Source organism: Protomyctophum parallelum, assembly GCF_964188405.1.
Source record: "Protomyctophum parallelum genome assembly, chromosome: 1".
NCBI lineage: Eukaryota > Metazoa > Chordata > Actinopteri > Myctophiformes > Myctophidae > Protomyctophum > Protomyctophum parallelum.
In genome coordinates, this window is record NC_139697.1 from 79,345,468 (window position 1) to 79,371,759 (window position 26,292).

At 45.1% G+C, this 26,292-nt stretch overlaps 3 protein-coding genes across 3 annotated transcripts in view; 1 reads left to right on the plus strand and 2 right to left on the minus strand.

Moving 5' to 3' along the window:
* LOC310869781 (RPA-related protein RADX-like) overlaps nucleotides 1-24,128 on the minus strand; it is a gene marked incomplete at both ends in the record, with an annotated part of 40,862 nt that extends 16,734 nt beyond the window's left edge. Inside the window, one exon of the mRNA XM_083780688.1 lies at nucleotides 22,480-24,128. Coding sequence (XP_083636814.1) covers nucleotides 22,480-24,128 — 1,649 coding nt within the window. The remainder of the gene's footprint in view (nucleotides 1-22,479) is intronic.
* The window catches only part of dlg2 (discs, large homolog 2), a 173,044-nt gene that overhangs the window by 128,002 nt on the left and 18,750 nt on the right, over nucleotides 1-26,292 (minus strand). The gene's annotated exons all lie outside the window — the stretch shown is intronic.
* LOC310867910 (small ribosomal subunit protein uS9-like) lies at nucleotides 24,416-24,856 on the plus strand (the record flags this gene model as incomplete). The annotated part of the gene is made up of 1 exon (XM_083778080.1): nucleotides 24,416-24,856. The coding sequence occupies one exon, from the start codon at nucleotides 24,416-24,418 to the stop codon at nucleotides 24,854-24,856; it is 441 nt and encodes a 146-aa protein (XP_083634206.1).

Sequence of the window (26,292 nt, forward strand, 5' to 3'; positions counted from 1 at the left end):
CCCCCATCTCTCTCCCGTTTCCTGTCAGCCTACTGTCTGTCCCTTCAAAAATCAATAAAAGGCGTAAGCCGCAAAAAAATATCTAAAAAAAAAAAAAAAAACATGTCTGCCACAGTCAGTGTTTCAACATGTCTGCCACAGTCAGTGTGTTTCAACATGTCTGCCACAGTCAGTGTTTCAGCATGTCTGCCACAGTCGGAGTGTTTCAACATGTCTGCCACAGTCAGTGTGTTTCAGCATGTCTGCCACAGTCAGTGTTTCAGCATGTCTGCCACAGTCAGAGTGTTTCAACATGTCTGCCACAGTCAGTGTTTCAACATGTCTGCCACAGTCAGTGTGTTTCAGCATGTCTGCCACAGTCAGTGTTTCAGCATGTCTGCCACAGTCAGTGTTTCAACATGTCTGCCACAGTCGGAGTGTTTCAACATGTCTGCCACAGTCGGAGTGTTTCAACATGTCTGCCACAGTCAGAGGGTTTCAGCATGTCTGCCACAGTCACAGTGTTTCAACATGTCTGCCACAGTCAGTGTTTCAACATGTCTGCCACAGTCAGTGTTTCAACATGTCTGTCACAGTCAGTGTTTCAACATGTCTGTCACAGTCAGTGTTTCAACATGTCTGTCACAGTCACAGTGTTTCAGCATGTCTGCCACAGTCAGTGTTTCAACATGTCTGCCACAGTCGGAGTGTTTCAACATGTCTGCCACAGTCAGTGTGTTTCAACATGTCTGCCACAGTCAGTGTTTCAACATGTCTGCCACAGTCAGAGTGTTTCAACATGTCTGCCACAGTCAGTGTTTCAACATGTCTGCCACAGTCAGTGTGTTTCAACATGTCTGCCACAGTCAGTGTGTTTCAACATGTCTGCCACAGTCGGAGTGTTTCAACATGTCTGCCACAGTCGGAGTGTTTCAACATGTCTGCCACAGGCCCAGGCCGTAGCGTAACGGTCTGGGCACCGGACTGGTAATCCAGTCGCAGTGTGCCGCGGGTTCGACTCCCGGACCCGACACGGCCTTTACTGCATGTCATCCCCCCATCTCTCTCCCGTTTCCTGTCAGCCTACTGTCTGTCCCTTCAAAAATCAATAAAAGGCGTAAGCCGCAAAAAAATATCTAAAAAAAAAAAAAAAAACATGTCTGCCACAGTCAGAGGGTTTCAGCATGTCTGCCACAGTCACAGTGTTTCAACATGTCTGCCACAGTCAGTGTTTCAACATGTCTGCCACAGTCAGTGTTTCAACATGTCTGCCATAGTCAGTGTTTCAACATGTCTGTCACAGTCAGTGTTTCAACATGTCTGTCACAGTCAGTGTTTCAACATGTCTGCCACAGTCAGTGTTTCAACATGTCTGCCACAGTCAGAGTGTTTCAACATGTCTGCCACAGTCAGTGTTTCAACATGTCTGCCACAGTCAGAGTGTTTCAACATGTCTGCCACAGTCAGTGTTTCAACATGTCTGCCACAGTCAGTGTGTTTCAACATGTCTGCCACAGTCAGTGTGTTTCAACATGTCTGCCACAGTCAGTGTGTTTCAACATGTCTGCCACAGTCAGAGTGTTTCAACATGTCTGCCACAGTCAGTGTTTCAACATGTCTGCCACAGTCAGTGTGTTTCAACATGTCTGCCACAGTCAGTGTGTTTCAACATGTCTGCCACAGTCAGTGTTTCAACATGTCTGCCACAGTCAGTGTTTCAACATGTCTGCCACAGCCAGTGTTTCAGCATGTCTGCCACAGTCAGTGTTTCAGCATGTCTGCCACAGTCAGTGTTTCAACATGTCTGCCACAGTCAGTGTTTCAACATGTCTGCCACAGTCAGAGTGTTTCAGCATGTCTGCCACAGTCACAGTGTTTCAACATGTCTGCCACAGTCAGTGTTTCAACATGTCTGCCACAGTCACAGTGTTTCAACATGTCTGTCACAGTCACAGTGTTTCAACATGTCTGCCACAGTCACAGTGTTTCAACATGTCTGTCACAGTCACAGTGTTTCAACATGTCTGCCACAGTCACAGTGTTTCAACATGTCTGCCACAGTCAGTGTTTCAACATGTCTGCCACAGTCACAGTGTTTCAACATGTCTGCCACAGTCAGTGTTTCAACATGTCTGCCACAGTCAGTGTTTCAACATGTCTGCCACAGTCACAGTGTTTCAACATGTCTGCCACAGTCACAGTGTTTCAACATGTCTGCCACAGTCACAGTGTTTCAACATGTCTGCCACAGTCACAGTGTTTCAACATGTCTGCCACAGTCACAGTGTTTCAACATGTCTGCCACAGTCAGTGTTTCAACATGTCTGCCACAGTCAGTGTGTTTCAACATGTCTGCCACAGTCAGTGTGTTTCAACATGTCTGCCACAGTCAGTGTGTTTCAACATGTCTGCCACAGTCAGAGTGTTTCAACATGTCTGCCACAGTCAGTGTTTCAACATGTCTGCCACAGTCAGTGTGTTTCAACATGTCTGCCACAGTCAGTGTGTTTCAGCATGTCTGCCACAGTCAGTGTTTCAACATGTCTGCCACAGTCAGTGTTTCAACATGTCTGCCACAGTCAGTGTTTCAACATGTCTGCCACAGTCACAGTGTTTCAACATGTCTGCCACAGTCACAGTGTTTCAACATGTCTGCCACAGTCACAGTGTTTCAACATGTCTGCCACAGTCACAGTGTTTCAACATGTCTGCCACAGTCACAGTGTTTCAACATGTCTGCCACAGTCACAGTGTTTCAACATGTCTGCCACAGTCACAGTGTTTCAACATGTCTGCCACAGTCAGTGTTTCAACATGTCTGCCACAGTCAGTGTTTCAACATGTCTGCCACAGTCACAGTGTTTCAACATGTCTGCCACAGTCACAGTGTTTCAACATGTCTGCCACAGTCACAGTGTTTCAACATGTCTGCCACAGTCAGTGTTTCAACATGTCTGCCACAGTCAGTGTTTCAACATGTCTGCCACAGTCAGTGTTTCAACATGTCTGCCACAGTCAGTGTTTCAACATGTCTGCCACAGTCACAGTGTTTCAACATGTCTGCCACAGTCACAGTGTTTCAACATGTCTGCCACAGTCACAGTGTTTCAACATGTCTGCCACAGTCACAGTGTTTCAACATGTCTGCCACAGTCAGAGTGCCCCCAAACTGGCCCTAGTATTTGGACACTTTGGCCAAAGGCATATGCTCAACATGGGAGGGAACTCCGACTTTTGCCTAGCAACCACGGTGAATGGTATGAAATAAAAATGAATCAGAGCAACAACAACTTTAGAATAGGGCATCAAAAGTATGGTCAGTTTCCTGGGGAGACAAACTTATTTGACTTGGTTTATGTTTACTTGACATGGACACCACGATCACATCGGACAGATGTGATATTAAGTGTTATAACTATTAACATAATGTGATCATTTTTAACACCTGTCCCGTCCACTATCAGCCAAACAATACAACATCATTTTCCTGTTTGTCTTAATTCCCTGCTCTCATGCCTCGAAAGAAGTGAGTTGAGCCATGATGACAAAGGCCATTTGGTTCCACTCCCATGCTTGGCTTTGGTTACTGAAAGGCTTACAATATCTTGTGGAGTTACTTCAGGGGAGGCAATGCTTCATTTGGCATAATAAAGGTGTGTTAGCACTAGAATTAATGTAGGGTTGTCTATTCCTCTTCTCTCTGCCGTATCGCTCTTGTTCATATTTAAGCAGTAATAGTTTCCTTCGCAGTGCCTTCCTTTGTCCTTCCCTGTGTTGAGAGGATACCGCTGAGCTTTTATCTCTCCAGTGGTAACTCGTGCCTTGCTAATTACACTACCGTGTAGTTTAGAAGTCTTAAATCGTTGCTGTCGGGCATCTACAATCTCAAAATGCGTCTTGAGCTTGTCCATCGGCTATTTTTGCTATTTTCTGTGACACTGTAATCTGACATTAAAGTGGCTTGTAGATTTTTCTCATAAATTAAAGCTGCACTATGTAACTTTCCTCTTCTACCCCGGATTTGAACGGATCAGGGGATAAATTGAATCTTGACCATCAGGTCGAAATTTACGTCAGATCCTGTGTCTGAGATACTGTATGACCTTTGACACAAACTAAATGTCTCAATAGAATAGAAGAGCAGGGAGTGTTACAGAAAAGTAGCAAAAATAGCTGATCTACAAGCTCAAGACCCCTTCTGAGCTTGTAGATCTGCCATTTTGTATTTGAATTTAGAAAAAGAACAGTTTTGGACATGAGGATTTAGATCCCTCTCTTAGCAGAGACCAGTTTACCCCGCCCACCCACTCTCTGACAGGGCATGGGGTGGGGGGTGGCTGAATACAGCTTACACCACACTTTTACCTGGCAAGGTACAACACCAGCAGGTAACTGCAAACCACAATAGGCTATTCTGTTCAGTCATCTCCCAGCTCCACATGCATGTGTGTGTCTGAGGTGTTATGTTCTTAAAAGGACATTTACAAAGTTGAGGTGGGACCTGCTGCTGTGTCACAAAGCTTGCCGCTTTGGTAATTTGTTTGGTCGAAGGCTAGCATTTCGAAAAAGTGCCCTTCTGGGCACAGGTCTCCACCAGGAGGAAAGGAGTGTGTGTGCAGATGTTTAGGAGTAATATAAACATGTTTTTTTGTTTGTTTGTTTCGTTTCTTCATTTTGTTGAGGAAATGCAGAGCCAGATCACTCATAGCATCTCTGAGGATAGAATTCTGGATGAGCAGGACATTTGCAGCATTTTGTACGAAACGGGCCACTCCTGAAAACGTTGGAAGGCAATCTTAGCAGCCAATCAGTGTAGAATCTGAGAAATCCAACAGACTCGTCTTGATCACATGACTACAGAGATCATGTGTACCGATTTGCGTGAGATTTGGATGAAATCTGTGCGACTAACATAAACAATGTGTTTTGCAGAAATCGGCCTCATGGTGGCGCTATAACCGGCAGATGTGCAGGGATGCAAGGAAAATTATTTTCCATGGCCTCTAGGGAGTACGCATACGAAGGTGAACACAGATCGAAGGCATCCAGGGAGTGTGTGTGCACAGTTTGGTATAGATCGGGCCAACGGTGCTGGAGATTAGCTGGTAACGGAAGGACGGACGGACGGACGGACGGACGGGGGCGCGCGCGCGCACACACACACACACACACACACACACACACACACACACACACACACACACACACACACACACACAGTGCAAAACATACTCTCTCCCCATGCCTTTGGCCTGGTAGAGACAATTAATTGCCTAAGGTAAACACACTAATGGGTGTGGATAGTATTCTTGGCGTGGTTTTTTTTTAATTTTATGTATTTATTTTGTTTACCCATACATTTAAATGTAGACATTTAACCAATTAAGCCCCATTTTATACCGTACAATGGCATTGCATATTTCAAATAAATGTCATTGTTTTACATTTTCAAAAAGTTAACTTCTTTCTCTCTCTCGTGATTCAATTTCACGTTACTACTGCTATACTCACAACACAACTGCCTGGGAATTGTAAAATAACAGAATTATGTATGACAGGTGTTCTCAAAGTGGGGCCCTTGAGGGGGTCCAGGGGATCCCAACCAAATGAGTTAATATAGCATCAAAATCAGTTTAACCTCTATAAAATCAGTTTAACCTCTATATCGGCTATTTGAAAATAGCTGATTGCGACACATTGTGAGTTTGTGGATCGTCTATCCCCCCCCAAAATAAATAAATAATAGTAATAATAATAATAATAAAAATAAAATAATCTTGAATAGTTTGAATATCTTTGGAACATTTTAACTAACAGCACACATTTTCTATGAGGATCCCTGGCACAAAATATCTTCAGATGGGGGTTCGGGGCCACATAAACCAAAACGCCTGCGGTCCCCGAGGCTAGGGATCACATACTGTACCGTTACTAATTAATTTGACGGTCCTTGACATGAACAAGTTTGAGAAACACTGATCTAGGACACTGCAGTGTTATCAGAGCACAACCACTAGATGGAAGTGTAATGCAGGATATCTTGTGCTGGACCATCATTTCATGAGTGACAGACAGTAGAAAGAGCCAACTGTAAGTAAGATTTCAATTACAGCTCAATTTAATGAGCAGGGAGTGATGGTGGGGGTCAAGATTAATTAATTAGGAAGATGGGAAACAATTACACAGAGTTATGCCTTGAAGTTATTACGCGCCCACACACACACACACACACACACACACACACACACACACACACACACACACACACACACACACACAGTATCTGTTCAGAGAAACTCTGGCGCTTGTCCTATAGCATACTGTAATTGTGAGCGTGTCACAGAAGTTGACATGCATGTGTAACTGTGGAAGGCAGCATCAAAGCAGGAACCGGGATTTCATCCCACAGCTGGGTGAAACGCAGAGACTTCAAACCCCTGGGGAGACTTCAGCTGAGTGCTTTTCATCTGAAAACTGATTTTCATGGAAAATAAGCCCAGAGCAAATGTAATCCTTTGTCCTTTGAGCCATCAAATGATGCTACTCTGTCTGTGTTTACTTAAAAAACACAAAAACCGGTTTTTATTTATATTTAAAAAAGTGCTTCAGATCTTGCTGGCTGTGCTGTTATGCAGTAACCACTGCTAACCAGTGCCAGTGCTGATCTGGTGAAATGTCTGAATGCACACACATTATGTATTGTTCATTTGGTAGTTTAATAACAAAAATGATTGAATGTTCATTCCCATGGACAGATCTGCATCTGCCATGACCGGGTTCCACTGCTACGCTGACAACATGCAACTCTACCTCCTATCCAAAACCATCACTGCTGCCACCTGATCCATCTTAATCACCTACCTGAAATTTTTTTCTTTATATAATTGTTGATGAAAACAAACTTTCTAAAACTCAACTGCAATACATCTGCAGTTCCTATCATCAGTCCAGATTCCCTCACCTGCTCCATGCAGAATCTGTCCCTCAACATTGACGGCCGAAATCGATAGCCTCCCCCAAGGTCCATAACCTCGGAATCAACTTTGACACCATCGCCTCTTTCCTGCTTCATGTCAACCAGATTAATAAAACGGCTCCTTTTCACCTCTGAAACATTGCCCACCTCCGACCCAAACTGCCGCATGCTGCGGCAAAGAACGCTCAGACATCATGCCTCAATCGCCTCCAGACTCGATTACTGTATTAGCCTCCTGTATAACACCTAAACAATCTTTAATGTGGACAAATTAAACCGTAAATGCATCAGCCACACAAGCAGATACAGTAGCTTGTGATTCAGTGACAGATATAGCATAGCTGCAATTTAAAACCCACGCTGTACAGAGGCTGACTGATGACTGTTTACATACAGCCCATGTTAATGATCCAGTTACAAATATGTCATGGCAAGGGGAATATAAACACTGCAACACAAGAGACATGAGAGACACGTGCTGTAAAACAGTGTTTCTCAAAGTTGGGTACGGGGACCCCAGGGGTCCTTGAAGGGCTCTAATCTCAATCAGTTTAACCACTTTATTTAACCCTATACTGTACATCAGCTATTTGTAATTATCACACAATGAAACCAGCTTGTAGATCGGCTATTGTCAATACATCTAGAAAAGAATGGACACATTTTGAATAGTTTAACAACACAAATCCCTGGCACATAAATAGGTGGATGTTTTGAATATACAACTGTAGCTGCCAACACACATTTTGGCAGGTCAACTTGATCCGCAGTCAACTTTTTTTTCTTTTTTTTTTAAGCTAAGACAATCAGCTACAGTAATCCTTATTGCAGTGTCAAATGCGAACATTTCAAATGTACAACGGCCACCTAAAAAGGAGTATGCATCGTGGTAGCCCAAAATTCCACAGAGGAAACATAAGATGCCCAATCAGATCAATACCCGCTTGGTGATATTGACTACTAAATTGCCCCACATCCGTACACAACAACGAGTAGTGGACAGTAAGTACAAACATGTACTTTTTTCCCCCCAAACTCATGACTTTCACTATGCTACATTTCAACTTGATATATTGTACCTTTAACTCCAAATATCTAGGAAGGGGCTCTTGGGACTAATAACGAATTAACCACTAAAAGGAGCATTCAGTGATTTGGGTGATTTGGAAAAACCCCCGGTCCGCCCCGGTAACAAGATGTGCACATGCACGCTCTACAGTGGGAAGACACGCAACAGGCCAACAGCACGTGTACCAAGGCCCGCCCCCGCTCGATCATGACTGGAGCTAGGCCTCTCTATCTTGATTGGATGAAGGCTGGGCCCTCTAGCCCAGGGGTGTCGAACTCAACTTGGGGCGAGGGCCGCATTGGTCAAAAGGTCACTTGATGGGGGCCACAACCAGTTGTGCACGCACGCTCAATGTCTCAGTCAGTCACTGCTATAATCTATCTATCTATCTGTCTATGTATGCTCAGACCCAGCCAGCCAACCAGCCACACACACACACACACATAGTGCTCAGACCCAGCCAGCCACACACATAGCTCCGTAAGGAAGTGGTTGCACCACTCAAAAAATCTTCAAAAAACTGAATAGGCTACTGGAGATTGGAGAACCTGATTTGGACATGATCTGATGCAGGACAATGTCACTATGACAGAAAGAGAAGATGGGTTTGGCCACATTCATTCACCCCATAATCTCAGTGGAAATTGGGGAATATGTTGACAATAGTCGACAGCTCTGCCGATTAATAATCGATTAATTGAACCCACCCCCCATATTAATCAATATCAGATACAACTTATAAGATTTTATATCATGCCATGGTCATTATATGTTGAGTGCATGCTTTGATGGTTACAGCTTTATAATCAGTTTTGATGAGTAAACCTTTGTGGAGATCTTCTCAGTTCTCATTGTATGCTAGTTACTGCCATTCAGGATGGAAACTGAAATCCATTCGGATTTGGGGAGAAGTAGTTTCATAAGGGGCTGGTATGAAGTACTTGATATAAAGAGAACATGTTCAGTTCACTAGTCTACACTCTACTCTACACCTGCCTTCATTTAATCTGATTGTCTGTCTGGCAGGCACTTACAGTAACAAGCGATCGTTAACTGTGTCTGTTGGAGAGAGGGGCAGAGAAGAGTGGCTTAAAACCCCCCCCTTTTTTTCTTTTTTTTTTTGCTTGAGGCATAAGACGCGGCCCGCAGATCACCAGTTTGACACCCCTGCTCTAGCCAAATATGTATTTGAATTAAGTGAAATCACTGAATATACCCATCTGCAAATATAGTGAAAATGGCAGATCTACTGACATTGTAGATCCGCTATTTTTACTATGTTTGAAATATCTGTGGGTACCCATCCGGTTGCGGGACTCTGCCCTGCACACTCTTCCCTACAGCCAGCCATTCTACTAATTGGACCCATGCTTGTGTTTGGTCCGACATCCAACAGTCCGACAGGCATTAGTCCGACCGACATCCTACCCAAAACTTAACCTAACTAACTAGACCCATGTTCTCTTCCCTACAACCAGCCATTCTACTAACTAGACCCATGTTCTCTTCCCTGCACCCAGCCATTCTACTAACTAGACCCATGTTCTCTTCCCTGCACCCAGCCATTCTACTAACTAGACCCATGTTCTCTTCCCTACAACCAGCCATTCTACTAACTAGACCCATGTTCTCTTCCCTGCACCCAGCCATTCTACTAACTAGACCCATGTTCTCTTCCCTACAACCAGCCATTCTACTAACTAGACCCATGTTCTCTTCCCTGCACCCAGCCATTCTACTAACTAGACCCATGTTCTCTTCCCTACAACCAGCCATTCTACTAACTAGACCCATGTTCTCTTCCCTGCACCCAGCCATTCTACTAACTAGACCCATGTTCTCTTCCCTGCACCCAGCCATTCTACTAACTAGACCCATGTTCTCTTCCCTACAACCAGCCATTCTACTAACTAGACCCATGTTCTCTTCCCTGCACCCAGCCATTCTACTAACTAGACCCATGTTCTCTTCCCTACAACCAGCCATTCTACTAACTAGACCCATGTTCTCTTCCCTGCACCCAGCCATTCTACTAACTAGACCCATGTTCTCTTCCCTACAACCAGCCATTCTACTAACTAGACCCATGTTCTCTTCCCTACAACCAGCCATTCTACTAACTAGACCCATGTTCTCTTCCCTGCACCCAGCCATTCTACTAACTAGACCCATGTTCTCTTCCCTACAACCAGCCATTCTACTAACTAGACCCATGTTCTCTTCCCTGCACCCAGCCATTCTACTAACTAGACCCATGTTCTCTTCCCTGCACCCAGCCATTCTACTAACTAGACCCATGTTCTCTTCCCTGCACCCAGCCATTCTACTGACTAGACCCATGTTCTCTTCCCTGCACCCAGCCATTCTACTAACTAGACCCATGTTCTCTTCCCTGCACCCAGCCATTCTACTGACTAGACCCATGTTCTCTTCCCTGCACCCAGCCATTCTACTAACTTTACTAGACCCATGTTCTCTTCCCTGCACCCAGCCATTCTACTGACTAGACCCATGTTCTCTTCCCTGCACCCAGCCATTCTACTAACTAGACCCATGTTCTCTTCCCTGCACCCAGCCATTCTACTAACTTTACTAGACCCATGTTCTCTTCCCTGCACCCAGCCATTCTACTGACTAGACCCATGTTCTCTTCCCTGCACCCAGCCATTCTACTAACTAGACCCATGTTCTCTTCCCTGCACCCAGCCATTCTACTGACTAGACCCATGTTCTCTTCCCTGCACCCAGCCATTCTACTGACTAGACCCATGTTCTCTTCCCTGCACCCAGCCATTCTACTAACTAGACCCATGTTCTCTTCCCTACAACCAGCCATTCTACTAACTAGACCCATGTTCTCTTCCCTGCACCCAGCCATTCTACTGACTAGACCCATGTTCTCTTCCCTGCACCCAGCCATTCTACTAACTAGACCCATGTTCTCTTCCCTGCACCCAGCCATTCTACTAACTAGACCCATGTTCTCTTCCCTGCACCCAGCCATTCTACTGACTAGACCCATGTTCTCTTCCCTGCACCCAGCCATTCTACTGACTAGACCCATGTTCTCTTCCCTGCACCCAGCCATTCTACTGACTAGACCCATGTTCTCTTCCCTGCACCCAGCCATTCTACTAACTAGACCCATGTTCTCTTCCCTGCACCCAGCCATTCTACTGACTAGACCCATGTTCTCTTCCCTGCACCCAGCCATTCTACTAACTAGACCCATGTTCTCTTCCCTGCACCCAGCCATTCTACTGACTAGACCCATGTTCTCTTCCCTGCACCCAGCCATTCTACTGACTAGACCCATGTTCTCTTCCCTGCACCCAGCCATTCTACTAACTAGACCCATGTTCTCTTCCCTACAACCAGCCATTCTACTAACTAGACCCATGTTCTCTTCCCTGCACCCAGCCATTCTACTGACTAGACCCATGTTCTCTTCCCTGCACCCAGCCATTCTACTGACTAGACCCATGTTCTCTTCCCTGCACCCAGCCATTCTACTGACTAGACCCATGTTCTCTTCCCTGCACCCAGCCATTCTACTGACTAGACCCATGTTCTCTTCCCTGCACCCAGCCATTCTACTAACTAGACCCATGTTCTCTTCCCTGCACCCAGCCATTCTACTGACTAGACCCATGTTCTCTTCCCTGCACCCAGCCATTCTACCAGAATTAAACAGAAGGGGGGCTTTCCTCACTAAACAATACCTGCATTCTGACAAGAGAAAGGGAGCAGTGGAAAGAGGGAGGATAAACGGACAGAGAGGGACAGGATGAATGGGCTATATAGGGGCCACGTTGTTGGCCCTGACAAAGAGGGTTGTGGGAAAAAAACAAGGAGTCAACCTTCTCCTCCACTCTTCAATCTTACTAGTTACTGATCGGTTCACTTGATGTCTTTTACCATTTATTGTTTTAGTCCTGTTTTGTCCAGTAAATGTGACATTTTACATTTTTATATATATATATATTTCCACGAAGTGATTAACACAAATCACTTCGTAAACGTTATTGCTTTCATAGTAAAGTAGTAAATAAAAGTATTATTATTAACTATACTTCATCATCATCATCATCATCATAAATTGTTCCCCCACACAAATGAGATTGTCCCAGTCTGTGACAAAAGACTTAGGCCCCTTTTCCACTATGGGGTGGAACCAGAACCAGAACCAGAACTTTCCAGGACCCAGAACTACCAAGAACCATGTGTAGTTCCAGAACCAAGTTCTGCTTCCGTTTCCATATAACCAGAACCCAGAACCTGTTAAGTCTGCCCCCCCCCCCCCCCCTATTCCCCCACTGCTGAGTAGCTTGGCCGGCAGGGCCCCCTCCCCCTTGGCACGGCCGGGGGGGTCCCGGAATACAGAGATATTCATGTTTAAATAATGACTGGTTATTATTCAACAGTGGTGGAAAGTAGCTGTATATAGTATTCTACTTAAATACATTTCGGCCATTTGAAAATAGACAAACTACAAGCTCGATGAGACACGTGAGCTTGTAGATTGTCTATTTTCAAATTTATTTGCTTTATTGTACTTTTTTAAACCAATAATATGAACATATTTTTATATGCCACATGTGCCACAGCTGTGGCAGCCACATGCCACAGCTGTCACATATATTTCTTATACATAATAGATATACTGTATATGCACATACTGTAGTTTATATGAACATGGATATATGCAGCATACATTATATATAGGCTATATTTGCCGATATGGATTTCCTTTCCATGTGGGGAGTGGGACAACAGTAAAACACCCGTTTTAAATGCATTCGACCAGTTGTTCTTTACCTGTCTACAATATTTTGCTTAAACTGCAAGAGAAAAATATATCTCATATGGGCTATAGCTCATATGATGATAAATGATAACCCACCTTTTGAATATAGCATTTAACATTGTGTGGGTTGCAAATATAGTGCCTCTTGAGCAGATTGAGCAAATTGTGCCATAACATCCAGTCCAGTTGTAATGTCAATATCAAGAAATGTGCAAATACAAATCATTTAACCGTTGTGCTAGTTGAATTTAATTCTTCCAATGTGTAGTATTGTGTACTGTATTGTACTGTATTGTAGCACATTTCTAGTAATGATATGCCTAATGCCTTGCCCTGAAAAAGAAAGAAAATTCTGTTCTGGCAATTTAGAATAGATTATATGGCGCTCTCGCGCGCGAGCACACGCACGCAAACACATACACGCACGCAAACGCAAACACATACACACACACACACACACACACACACACACATCTGCAGTTAGCCTAGCTGTTAGCTGTAGTGTAGAACAACAACTGCAAGCAAACAACTCGTCGCGACAGCTTTATGGCTCTCTCTCTCTCTCCCTCACGCACACACAAGCTCTGTCTCTCCCTCTCTCGTGGCCATAGTGTTTCTGTGTGCTTTTCCAGGTTATTTTTCTGTGTGTCCGCTGTCGCTGTGTCGCACTTAGTAGTTTAAAATGTGCGCTGTTGTGTTGTGTGCGCTTCTCCTCGCTCCGGTCTCCTCAGATGCTCAGAGTGCTGTCACCTCAGCTCGACCAATCGAGAGCAGCAGCGCTGCTGGCCCCGCCCATAGGTTCCCAGAACTCAGGGTTAGTACTACCTCAAAAGCAGGGCCGAAAAAAGGTTCTGAGAACCTGGTCTGAAACCGTGCCGTACCGCGCTGTGCGCTGTGGAAACAAACCCAGAACTAAAAAAAATAGGTTCAGGTTCTGGATAGTTCTGGTTCCACCCCATAGTGGAAAAGGGGCCTAAAAGACGTCCTGTGGAAAATAGACAATCTACAAGCTCACAAGGTGCCGCACCGCAGCGCGCTGTGAGCTTGTGGAGTTGCTACTTTCAATGTGAGACACCGGCGAGCAAACAAGTATAAATCAGGCATAATCCCCCTGAGTGACAGCTTGAGTTTCATGAAGTCCTGTCAGTGGCAGCTTCCATGCATGAAGTTGCCACCATGATATACAGTAAAGTATACAGTATATAACTGCACTTGACACAAATTGCATCCACATCTGAATCCCCCCCCCCCCATGTTTCCATCATGTTTGTTGAGAGACAACACCTTTTTCACCAAGACATGCAGTCATCAGGCTGTAAAATCACAATGCAGCCAGCTGCAGGTATAAACCCTCCCAGTGGCAACCGCAGCACAGGAGGCATGGCCTGATTCAGCCTCACCCCAGCATGTCCCCCCCCCCCACCCAAGACGCACGCGCGCGCACACACACACACACACACACACACACACACACACACACACACACACACACACACAGTAATCCAAATCATATCCACATCTTTCGTGTGTGAGTTTGCCAGTGTTTTCGAATAATGACAGCAACCTCTTCTATGAACTGCATCACACCGAGGCGCTCTCCAGCACGCGCACAATTTACGACGCAAACCGATATTTAGAACAGCGGTTTGGCTTCTATGGAAGCTCATTCATAATAAAGTGCTATGTGTGACAGGCAGAGGCGCAGAGGGACAGAGGAAGCCACCGTACTGTAAGGGAGATTCTGTGTGAACAAGTAAGAATGAGAAGATGAGAGGGAGGGAGGGAGGTATAGGGAGGTAGACTACTGCAGTTGTTTTTTTTTGTTTTGATCTTTAGTTCAGGCTGCATTCCTCTCCATTCTGTAGGTTGATTTGGCTGTTAACATGCACACACATGCATGTTAACTCTCTCTCACACTCACACACACACACACACACACACACACACACACACACACACACACACACACACACACACACACACACACACACACACACACACACACACACACAAACAAACAGGTAAATGTTTTTTGTACCACTTCTGCATACTTCTATTCAAGACTAAACTCAATTTCTTTGGCAGTAAGCCTCATCTTACCTCCTCGCTCGCATCCTTCTCCTGCATCTCTGGGAATGTTCAGTGTCTGGAAGTGAATATGTGTGTGCGCGCACGTGTGTGTGCGTGTGTGTATGTGGAGATTCAACCTGATACCGCTTGGCTGAGGAGAGCCCTCTTCAAAAACTACTGCCTGCACTCTGGCAGTCCTCAGACTGGCTGCTCATTGTGCCGGTGCGCAGTCTGTGTGCATATGTGTCTGTGTGTGTGCGCGCGTGCGTGCGCTTCTGTGTGTGTGTGTGCCAGTGTTGTGGGACAGCAATGAATTGCTTCCCCATCGCTGCACCGGCAACTCTGCGGCAAACGAGTTCCCTCCCACTCCCCGCCCCATTGTAGGGAGCCTAGCCAAGAGGGAACCACGGGCCAGGTCTGTCTACGCTGCTACACGGACACATTACCCTGTGACACGCGGCAGTGAGGGAGAAACTATGGGGAGAAACGTAATAAGAGAGTATAAGTGCACATGTAGTAAAGGTTGGAGAGAAGGGATGGATCGTTTCGCCGTAGGGGGGAGGTATCGAGGTAAAAAACAGCCTAATAGAGAGAGAATTATTTATTATGTAGCCATAAATAAATGCATGTTGGCAGTGTTAAGTTTGAAATGTTTGTCCTACTTTGAATCCCTAACACACATTGCCACCAGGCTCATTCAGCAGATGAAGCTCTAGGAAGAAACAAGCATTCTTACTTGCTGTGCCTATTGTTAAAGCACTTGCGGGTGCCTCAGCCTGCATGGGGAGACATTAAGCTATTGTCATGCCACGGCCAGAGATCAGACAACAGACCACAGTGTTTGCACTTTACCAATTAGCAGTAGTGACATACTGTGTGTGTGTGTGTGTGTGTGTGTGTGTGTGTGTGTGTGTGTGTGAGAGACAGAGAGAGAGAGTGAGAGAGTTAGTTTGTGGATGTTAAGCACAACATCATTTAAGTTAATGTACTTAAGTTCAGAGGTCTGCTGTTACTCTGAGGGGTATTAGCTTAGCTTTGAGAATTACAACTGGCTGTTGGGCCAACAACAGGACAACACATTTGTTTTGTAAACTTGTTAATACCTTTACTTAGTAGTGCTCTGTAGTTCCATTTGCATTTAGGCTTGCTTGTATCTTTTGCCTTTCCTTGTTAATGTGCAATATTTCCAAATGGCACTTCTGCCGTTGTCTTTGTCAACCAAAACTGGTCACTGGTGCACTTTACAGTAACACCAAAACAAACAAATTAGATGATGAGAATAAGACAGCATTGTCAGTGAGTGAGTGAGTGAGTGAGTGAGTGAGTGAGTGAGTGAGTGAGTGAGTGACTGACTGACTGACTGACTGACGTGGTGGATGTGTCAAATTAGAGTAGAGATAGCGTGAAAGTGCAGCTGGTATCGGTGGTGCCGAAAATGTGTATAAAAACTGTTTCTGAATTCTGAATGAATGCATATTCAAATCGATATTCTTTTGAACTTTTTCCACTGAATCTCGCTTTTCAGGTCAACCGTGCATGGCCCCGATCTGGGACAAACTAAAACCTTGTCAAACAAAGACAAACAAGACACCTTTTTACAACTACGAAAAAAGCTGGTCCCCTGAAGAAAATCACAGTGATCATCATACATCATCTCATTCTGGCCAATCACAATTTGCATCCTCTTGTCATCCTCTTGTCTTCAATGTTTGTGTTTACAGACTTTTGTCTTCGATGTTTGTGTTTACACAATGTTTGTATTTAACACTCAAAGCTGGACATAGGAGGGGCTAGTGCTCGTCAAAAACGTGGAGGACTTTCACAGGCGAGATTTATTGCAGGGAGTCAGCATACTTTATTATTGTGAAGATTATCATCAAAGCGAGACAGCTACCGAGGCATCAGCTTAACTTGTATCACTGCAAAGGTTTACAACCGAATGATACTAAACAGGATACGGCATGCCATCAACCCTCACCTGAGGGAGAACCAAAATGGCTTCAGAGAGGGGAGAACTACCTTAGCACAGATCTTGGCACTAAGGAGAATGATAGAGGAGGTGAAGAAGGATAACTTCTAAAACGTTTAGTCCCAAAACTTGATTCTGATTGGTTGGTTACCGTCACGTGACCGTTGTAAATTTCACCGATAACCCACACCTTCAATCACTTTATATCATTCCCAGCTGATTCCGCATCTCTGTAGCTGTACTGGGGAAGGGGAGCGCTTGATTGCCTTACAAACCCATGCCGTGCGGGCGTCTAAGCACCGCCCGGCTCATATGTGCATGTGTGGCTCCAGGCAGCCCTGTAAAGACATCAAGTGCTATTCTCCCGTCACATAGCCTACTTGCCGAGCAAAACAAGGAAGTGATGTGGCTCGCTCTGGTGGCGCAAAGCATAGCTACTTTTGTGAATTTAATAGTTTTATTAGGTTAATATTGCTATATGTTTGTAGAAAAGCAATAAGCCACTCGAGGCCCCAGCTTACCGGGTATTTTACAATGGCTGGGAGGTGTAGGCAGACCCGACGTGCAGCGGAGGGTCTGCCTAACCTAACCTGAGACCTCTCGTGGCTTATTGCTTTAATGACTGCTGTACTCTGCTTCATCGACTTCAATAAGGCACTTGACTCGATCCACAGAGGCACAATGGTGAACATCCTTAAGGCCTACAGTGTCCTTCCCAACTTACTCCGGGCGATAGAGACCATGTATGCAGGAACAAGGGCCAAGGCAACCCCAGATGGCAACAGCGAGAAGTTTAATATCCGGGCCAGGGTAATGCCCCCTTCCTCTTCATAATAGTCCTGGACTATGCACTCAGGAAAGCCATCAGTGACGAGAGCAGGATCTTGGCTTCACCACACCAAGGAGGTCGAGACCACATCCCAAAGTAGTCCTGACTGACAGACCTGGATATGCGGATGATATCAGCCTGCTCTGGAGTGTGCCAAGGTTGGCCTTAGTCTATGCCAAGAAAACTGAGGTTATCACCGGAACATCGACCTCTCACAACAACAGGAGGCACTGTGCTGAAGGAAGTCAAGGACTTCAAATACCTGGTCAACTCAACCGAGCAAACCTGAAAGTGAGGAAGGCATTTGCATGGAGGGCCCTGAATGGCATGACCAGTGTATGGAACACCAATCTCCCCATCAAATCAAACTCAGCTTCTTCTACACAACGGTGGAGTCTGTTCTCCTATACGGCAGTGAATGTTGGACCCTGAAGCCAATACTGCAGAAGTCTCTTGATGGGTGCTACACCAGAATTCTGTGTGCAGTACTTAACATCAGCAAGAGTGTACATGTTACTAACAAGACTCTGTATGAGGGAATAGCATAGCCAGAAAATATCAGCCAGGAGAATGAGACTAGCAGGACACTGCCAAAGACATCAAGAACTGTCAGCCAGCAAACTGGTGCTCTGGGAACCAACACACAGGCCTCGATCACGAGGACGACCCACACTAACATACGTGGATGTACTCAAGAACGATGCAGGAACGCAAAGTACCAATGAACTGGCCAGATGTATGGTGAACCGGGATGACTGGAAGCGACAATGGAGGGCTTGTCTGAGGACGACCTAGAGAGATGATACATTGCGCCTTTTATCACCCTCTATCTGCAAAAGTTTGTGTGTCTCTGTCAAACATAGGAGCTGGCATGAGGTGAGGTCGTGGGTGGAAAGGTGCAGAGAGACCTGGCAAAACAGAGCTCGGCTGATGTCTCTGCACAGTCCTCCAGCATGAAGACACTATGACTATGCCTTATTCCTGTGTATTTACGGGCGTGCAATAAATTAAGATAGTCTCAGCAGAGAATAAATAAAAAGCACAAACACACTGTGGTGTCTGTGACTGACCACTGACACCTCGATCCCAGAAACACTCTGGCCTGACTGAAAATAATGATGGGTTTGATCGGTTGTCCCTCCATGCTTTTTCAACTAAAAACAAACGTACACTAAACACAACACTACTCGAGCAGTTGCACTGAATCCTCACCCTTGTACTACAGTATCATACTTCATATGATGACACATACTGTACGCCTCCACCTGAGCCACTATGAATTAAACACATGCACACATACACAAACACTCCTATAAATGCCATACCCGCATGTTTGATCTCAATGCACAGTAGCATGCAAAATGGCATGGCAGTGTTCTGCTAACATAGCATATAGGAAGATGGGGGTGACTGCTGCAGCTTTCTTCTGACAAGAGAATTGATAAAAGCATCACATGAGACAGAGGTGGTATGATCCCCAAGTAAAAGAAAGAAACCAAGAGACCCATTTTTTTCCTCTACACAAAAAAATGAATTTGCTTCAGTTGATGCAAAGCTCTGTCTCAGCTCCAAGTCAAGCAGCAGGATCTCAGCTGTCGGGAGAGGGAGAGTGTCTCACCCTGTTGTGATAATGAGTAGAGGGAGAGTGTCTCACCCTTTAGTGATAATGAGGATAGGGAGAGTGTCTCACCCTTTAGTGATAATGAGGAGAGGGAGAGTGTCTCACCCTTTAGTGATAATGATGAGAGGGAGAGTGTCTCACCCTTTAGAGGGAGAGTGTCTCACCCTTTTGTGTTAAATCTGATAATGAGGAGAGCAGAGGAAATAGAACACAGGGGACATTCTGGCTTGCTGAGTATGTTCAATGTGTGCAAAATTCAACTGGAAAACAAAACAGTGTCTGTGTGTGTGTGTGTGTGTGTGTGTTAGAGCGTGACCGCGTGTTAGTTCAAATACAAATAGCCTACATAATGTAGAAGGGAAGCTTGTGATTAAAAATCACACCCGTGTGAAGTGAGGGCCGCTAATATATTCAAGTCTAACTCATGTTGATTAGGTGATGTAATGGTGATATAAAACAAACGGTGCCAACACAAACATTAAATGCCATTAACAATAAAGAGACAATATGACTTAATGAGGGATAATATGAGGTAAATTCTCCATTCATTGTCAATGGCACCTTGGATGAAATATTCTTTCTCCACATTTTTACTCAAATGGACCCTCCACATTGAGAAAATGTATACACATAGTGGAGAACACATGTTTTTTTAGAGTCAAATCAACACTCAGCTACTGTGCAAATGTGTGCGTGCAACGCGCGCGCGCACACACACACACACACACACACACACACACACACACACACACACACACACACACACACACACACACACACACACACACACACACACACACACACACACACACACACACACACACACACACACACACACACACACACACAGTGTTACATAAACTATTCCATGGTGTCACTCTACAGCTCTGCGGAAAAGCGGCGACTAAAGTAGTATTTCACTGCAGCAGGTTTCAGCTGTGTGTACAGTACTGTAGATACCTAAACTCAGCATGCATCTGTATAAATTATACAGATGGAATATGACAGTGGGTGTATGTTTACACTCCGGGTATAAGACATTTTCCATTTACACCGTTAAACATATCATCTACCATAACCATCACTGCAAAACATCACAATAGATTAACACCCAGGGAGTCATTCATTCCACTCTTATGTAAGAGTGCACAAGAAATATGCCATAGCTAATCTTACAATAAATGCATACAATATGTGCCCGTCAGTGTGTGTGTCTGTCTATCTGCGTGTACGACTGCAGTTCACGTTATCTCGAGAACTGTTAGACCGGCCGACTTCAAACTCGCTGCACGCGTTGCCGACGACCAAAGGGAGAGCCGTGCACAGCGTTGAGTCAGTCAAACAGGTGCTTGTCCAGAACCAACTGATATGCCCATATATAAGCATGTATGGAGATCCGGTTGTCCAGAATGGCTGATCTGACCATATATGATCTGACCATATATAACCATATATGGTAATATGCGCATATAATGGGACCGACCCGACCAACTTCAAATTCGGCACACACATCGGCGAGGACCCGCTGTCGGGTCGGTCGGATAAGAGGTTGTCCAGAACCGGCCATCCAACCAATATGTCCATATGGCATACTACTGTATACTGATGACATCAGGGATGTCCATATATGGGCATAAAAGGGACAGGGACAGCCAGATACAGAGATCTCCATACAGTATATGGGAAAAAAGGGACAGAGGCAGACAGATGGGAACAACAGGTACTAATTTATGTTTTTTAAGGCCGCGCCGCTAGCCTGTGATGTCATGTGGCAGCCAAGTCTATGGACTTTGCAGTTTTGTCTTATTCATGCCCCCTGCGACGTTATGTGGTAGCCTAGTCTATGGACTTTGTGCGTGCACCCAAAGTCGCTTTACACGAGTATGATTTTATAGACAGCTCAATTTTAATAAAAGGTTAACATTTTTATAAAAGGTTCAATCCTGAGTTGCTTTGACTACAACAATCACACTATGGTGTCTATTTCTGCAGTTCTGCAGGCATACAAGGCCGCTTGGTCGCCACACAAATTTCAGTGCAAACTGACAATAAAGTACTATCATTTAAGGGATAGAAAGTAGGCTGACAGGAAACGGGAGAGAGATGGGGGGATGACATGCGGTAAAGGCCGTGTCGGGTCCGGGAGTCGAACCCGCGGCACACCGCGACTGGATCACCAGTCCGGTGCCCAGACCGTTACGCTACGGCCTGGGCCACATTAATGATTATTAATGAATTTATTAGTCAATTACAAACGCACCCGGGTGCAGTACCCCCCACGGCCACAAGGGGGGGGTCAAATATATCACAACGGGTAAGGGCTATTCATAATAAATAATGGGAACTTGAGCATCCCTTCCTGCCTCTAACACCTAGTCCACATTGACATTTATCACTCTGTACACTTTATTGATAAGGACCTCCACCTTATCACCACCCAGATGACACAGGTCAAGGACGCACACAAGACGTGTGTCTTTTAGTTCCTCTGCTGTCTTCAATATGTCCTCTGGGTGTGGAGAACTTGCCTCACTCTGGTTCACGGGTTCACTGAGAGGCCAAATGTAACCTGACTCGAGGCAGGACAGCACTGTGTTGCCATGGGGTTCCTGCACAAGCCCTGTGGCTCTGGGGTCCCCAGAACACATGACGGGAAAGAATGCAGCATCTATGGCAATCTCCCTGTTTATGCCTAATATTGTTACTTGGTAGTATCCTGGGCAGTCCACTTTTGAGCTGAAATGGGTGGGTTGCTCGGGTGCCCACCGGGAAGGGTGAAGGTTACTCCAGTAGAGGAGAAGGTCCTTGTCATTATATTGGAACCTCTGCATAAGGCTTTCTTGGAACAAACCACCTTGGTATAGATGATCCGATAATTCTGCTCTTTGCTTGGACCAAGCATCACTTTCCCAGGCCAAACGGCCACATTCTGGGTGAACCTGTAGGTCAGCTGATTCCATCTCACTTGACCGGTCCTGCTCTTGCCTTTCTGTTGTAGAACCATCCGTCCTTCTTGTTCGAGTCATAGAACGGGTCATGTAGGGATGCTTTTTACGTCTTCTTTTTCGCTTGTTTCCCAAAAGCTTCTCAGTGGAGGGGTATGTTTCCATCAGCGCCTCTGTCCTCTGATCACTGTGTGCGGCTGACACACTTTCTGACTGTTCTGACACGTGTTCCTGCTCTGAATCTGCCTTCTTTGGGCATTTCAGGTATCTGACAGTCATGATCTGTCCTTGAATTGCAAGTCTTTTGTGCTGTCTGTATTGCAGTGATTCTAGCTCCATCTTCAGCTTAGCTGCAGCAACCAGAGGAATGTCAGATGAGCCACCTGCCACTGACTGAATGAAGATCTGTGGGGGGTGAGGGAAGCAATAATGGCCACCAACAATTGACTTCTGAAGCATGATGTTTTCTTTCAGGGTTTTGGTCCACTGGAGGAAAGTCTTCACCCTTGGGTCAGACACGTATGGCCGACCTTTGTGATATCCTGTAATGAATATCTCTGTCTCACAACTGCTTGTGAGATAAGGAAATGAGCCTTTCACTTGGCATACCCTCATTTGAGTGCAAACCAAGTATGTCATTGGGCAGATAGAATTGAAGATGTCTGGCAGAGAGGAGGAAAAAATCTCTAAAATAAAGGGATGCTTTGATGTCCCATCCACTGCATGGACCCAGCGATATGTCCAGTATTTGTCAAGTTTCTTACTCTTTAATCTCTCAACACGACTTACAAATGTTACCAAACCAATGACATCACATGTCGAGCCGCTGGCCAAGTTGTCCAAGTCTGACCTGGTGGCAAATTGGTAGGAAACCTCAGGCAATGCCCAGTGAGATGGCACACATCTTGGAGAGATTACAGTAATTACTGCAGCCGGGCTCAGAGGATTCAGGCAGATCTCTACAGAGTTAAATGTCTTCATTCTGTGGTGGTCCATTTGAGGCCGGGACCTTTTAGAATAGCTCTGCTTCAGGGTATAGCTTTGGAGGTACAACACTGCTCCTACATTCAGTCTCTGGTACCACTGTGGACAAAGCTCATTCCATAAAACGAGTGACATTATGCCACTCTGGTCAGCGACTTCAAAGTACGCCTGGTATGGGTAATGAAATGGGTAAAGTCCAGATGTTCCATAGTAGCGTAATCTGGATTTTTGTATTATCTTCACAAGAAGAGGCAGGCGCTTCCTTTGGTTTCTGAATGAGGACTCGAGGTCACGCACAAGGGTAATCTTAGACACGTCCGGCACCACATCAGATAGAGGGCCATGTGAAGCCCATATACTGCCTTCCGGGTCCTCATTATTCCAGAGAGAGAGGTAATGTTTTTGGTTCACCTGAAGGGGCATGTCATATTGCAGGGCCGTCATATTTCCAATGCCATCCCTGACCAAGATGGGGAGGGAATTCACGTCCCTCACAGTTTGTAGTACAGCGGAACCATTTGAACCACAACGCCTGACCCTTGTGATGCAAATGTAACCATGGCCCGGTCTCCTTTCATTGTAAACAAAGGAGCAGTTCGCGATCTCGATATCAACTCCACTCCGAAGAACATTTGTGTGCACCAGGTGATTTAAACCGTGATGAAGAACACATTTGGTTTGCCACACTCCATCAGTGAGCGTCACATCATAGCTGTACGTGTCACCAGACCGGTGCCGACGCTGCTGTGACAAGTATCTGTGAAGTCCAATGACGGCGACGGGGACCTCTTCATCTATACGGAGTGTGAGAGACGGACTGGAACACACCCGCCGCAGGGTCGTACGCAAAAAGGAAACCGCCTGAGACATACTGTCCATGTTAATAACGCACAATTAACTGTGTTGTTTCAATGGTAGCTAGGTGTACATTAGCCCACCTGCTAGCATCAGCTAGCGATGTCATAGGCATATGCCCATATATGGGCATACTTATGAACTGACAGAGGGTTACAATGAAAGTATAGACCTCCATATTTGTCCATGTTTGTCATAGAACTCCATATATGGACATAAATGTGACAGAGACAGATAGATCGCCATAATATTGGAATAAAAAGGACACACAGACAGAAATACAGACACACAGGCTCTAACTGAAGAAGAACATGTCAGCTAGAGGTGCTCTGCAATCTGTCCAGGTTTTTGGACGCAAGAAAACCGCCACGGCAGTTGCTCACTGCAAAAGGGGGAATGGCCTCATCAAGGTGAATGGCAGACCCCTGGAGATGGTGGAGCCTGCTACTCTCCAGTACAAGCTTCTGGAGCCAGTTCTGCTGCTGGGCAAGGAGCGTTTTGCTGGGGTTGACATCAGAGTCAGAGTGAAGGGTGGTGGACATGTCGCACAGATCTACGCCATCCGTCAGGCCATCTCCAAAGCCCTGGTGGCATACTACCAGAAGTATGTGGATGAGGCTTCCAAAAAGGAGATCAAGGACATCCTGATCCAGTACGACAGGACCCTGCTGGTTGCAGATCCTCGTCGCTGCGAGTCCAAGAAGTTCGGTGGACCTGGAGCCCGTGCCCGTTACCAGAAGTCTTACCGTTAAATCACCCTGTGCTTTAGAAGAAAAGAAAAATACAAAAAAAAAAACCCACTAACAATGCTTATTGCATAACTGGGTGGGGCATGCATTCCCACTGGCAACTTGCATCGTTCCTGACTAGGTTTACACACAATGATTTAATATGATCAGTTATTATTATCACAACAATTAACTTAATTTGAACAATTAACAGTCTGTCAGATACTGTACAACTGACTGCAAGTGTCTGTTTCCTCAGCACTGAAGCATCACTAAGTATTCTATATCACTAAATTAATAAATAATAAATCTGACTTTTACTTCACTGTGTGAATTTGATGAGACATGAAATCATTAGTTTCATTGTCCGGCCAATTCTATTCACTAATACCATAGCTATCAACTTGTCTTTATAGTTTACTGTTTTGGCAGTTAGTTAATATGCAGAAATGTCACATACTACCATTTGGTAGTCAGGATGAAACGGTAGTCAGGAAATTACAGGCTGGTGTGCTGACAGATGTTATCAAGCTGGGACACAACCTAACAAGACTACAACTCAAAATTATTATGGAGATATCAGATTTTTGTCCCGCTGCTTCGGGGTTCATCGTTTCTGCCTGAGAGATCCCAGATCCAGGCAGGAGGAGGGAACTTGTGAACTCAGTACTGCCGCAATCTGGCGGAGTCAGGTTAGTTTGGTCTAGGTTCACAATTAAAATATGGAATTTAAACTGCCTCAACTATCATCAGGCCTGTCTTCAATTGGGTGCATGGGAGGTTTTGTGCCTTCAAGGCTAGACGCTGGGTTCCAGGGGTGGAGTTTGCTACGCCTGAGGTTTGTCCACCAGTTATTTTCCTCCAATCAGTTAAAGTCATTTGAACAACTCAGAAACAAGTTTAATCTGCCCAGAACTGATTTTTATAGATAAGACACTATTTACAAAGACATGATGACTGGGACAAAATTCTAACCCCTTCGAGTTTGGAATCTCTTTTTATGGACATACATAAGCATGGTTCATTCACCAAAATAATTTCTATCTTATATCAAACTCTGCTTGAAATGGTTTCCAATAATTCTCTTTATATAAAAGCCAAGTGGGAGGCAGAAATACAAGAGATTTCACAAGAAGAATGGCTAGACGCCTGCACTGAAGTGCATAAAGTAACAAACTCTAACTCTTGGAGAGAATATCAATGGAAAATTGTAAGCAGATTTTTTAAGACTCCATTATTGACTGGTAGAGCAGGCACTACTCCTTCAACTGAGTGCTGGCGGAATGTGGTGAACAGATCGGTAACCATACGCATATCTTTTGGACGTGTCCTAAGTTACAGCAATTCTGGAATAATGTTTTTAATGACATTAAAAGAGTGTTTGACACTCAGATACCACAAGATTTCAACTAAGACAGCTATTCTAGGAGTGGTGCCGACTGGGTTTGAAGGTAGGAAAA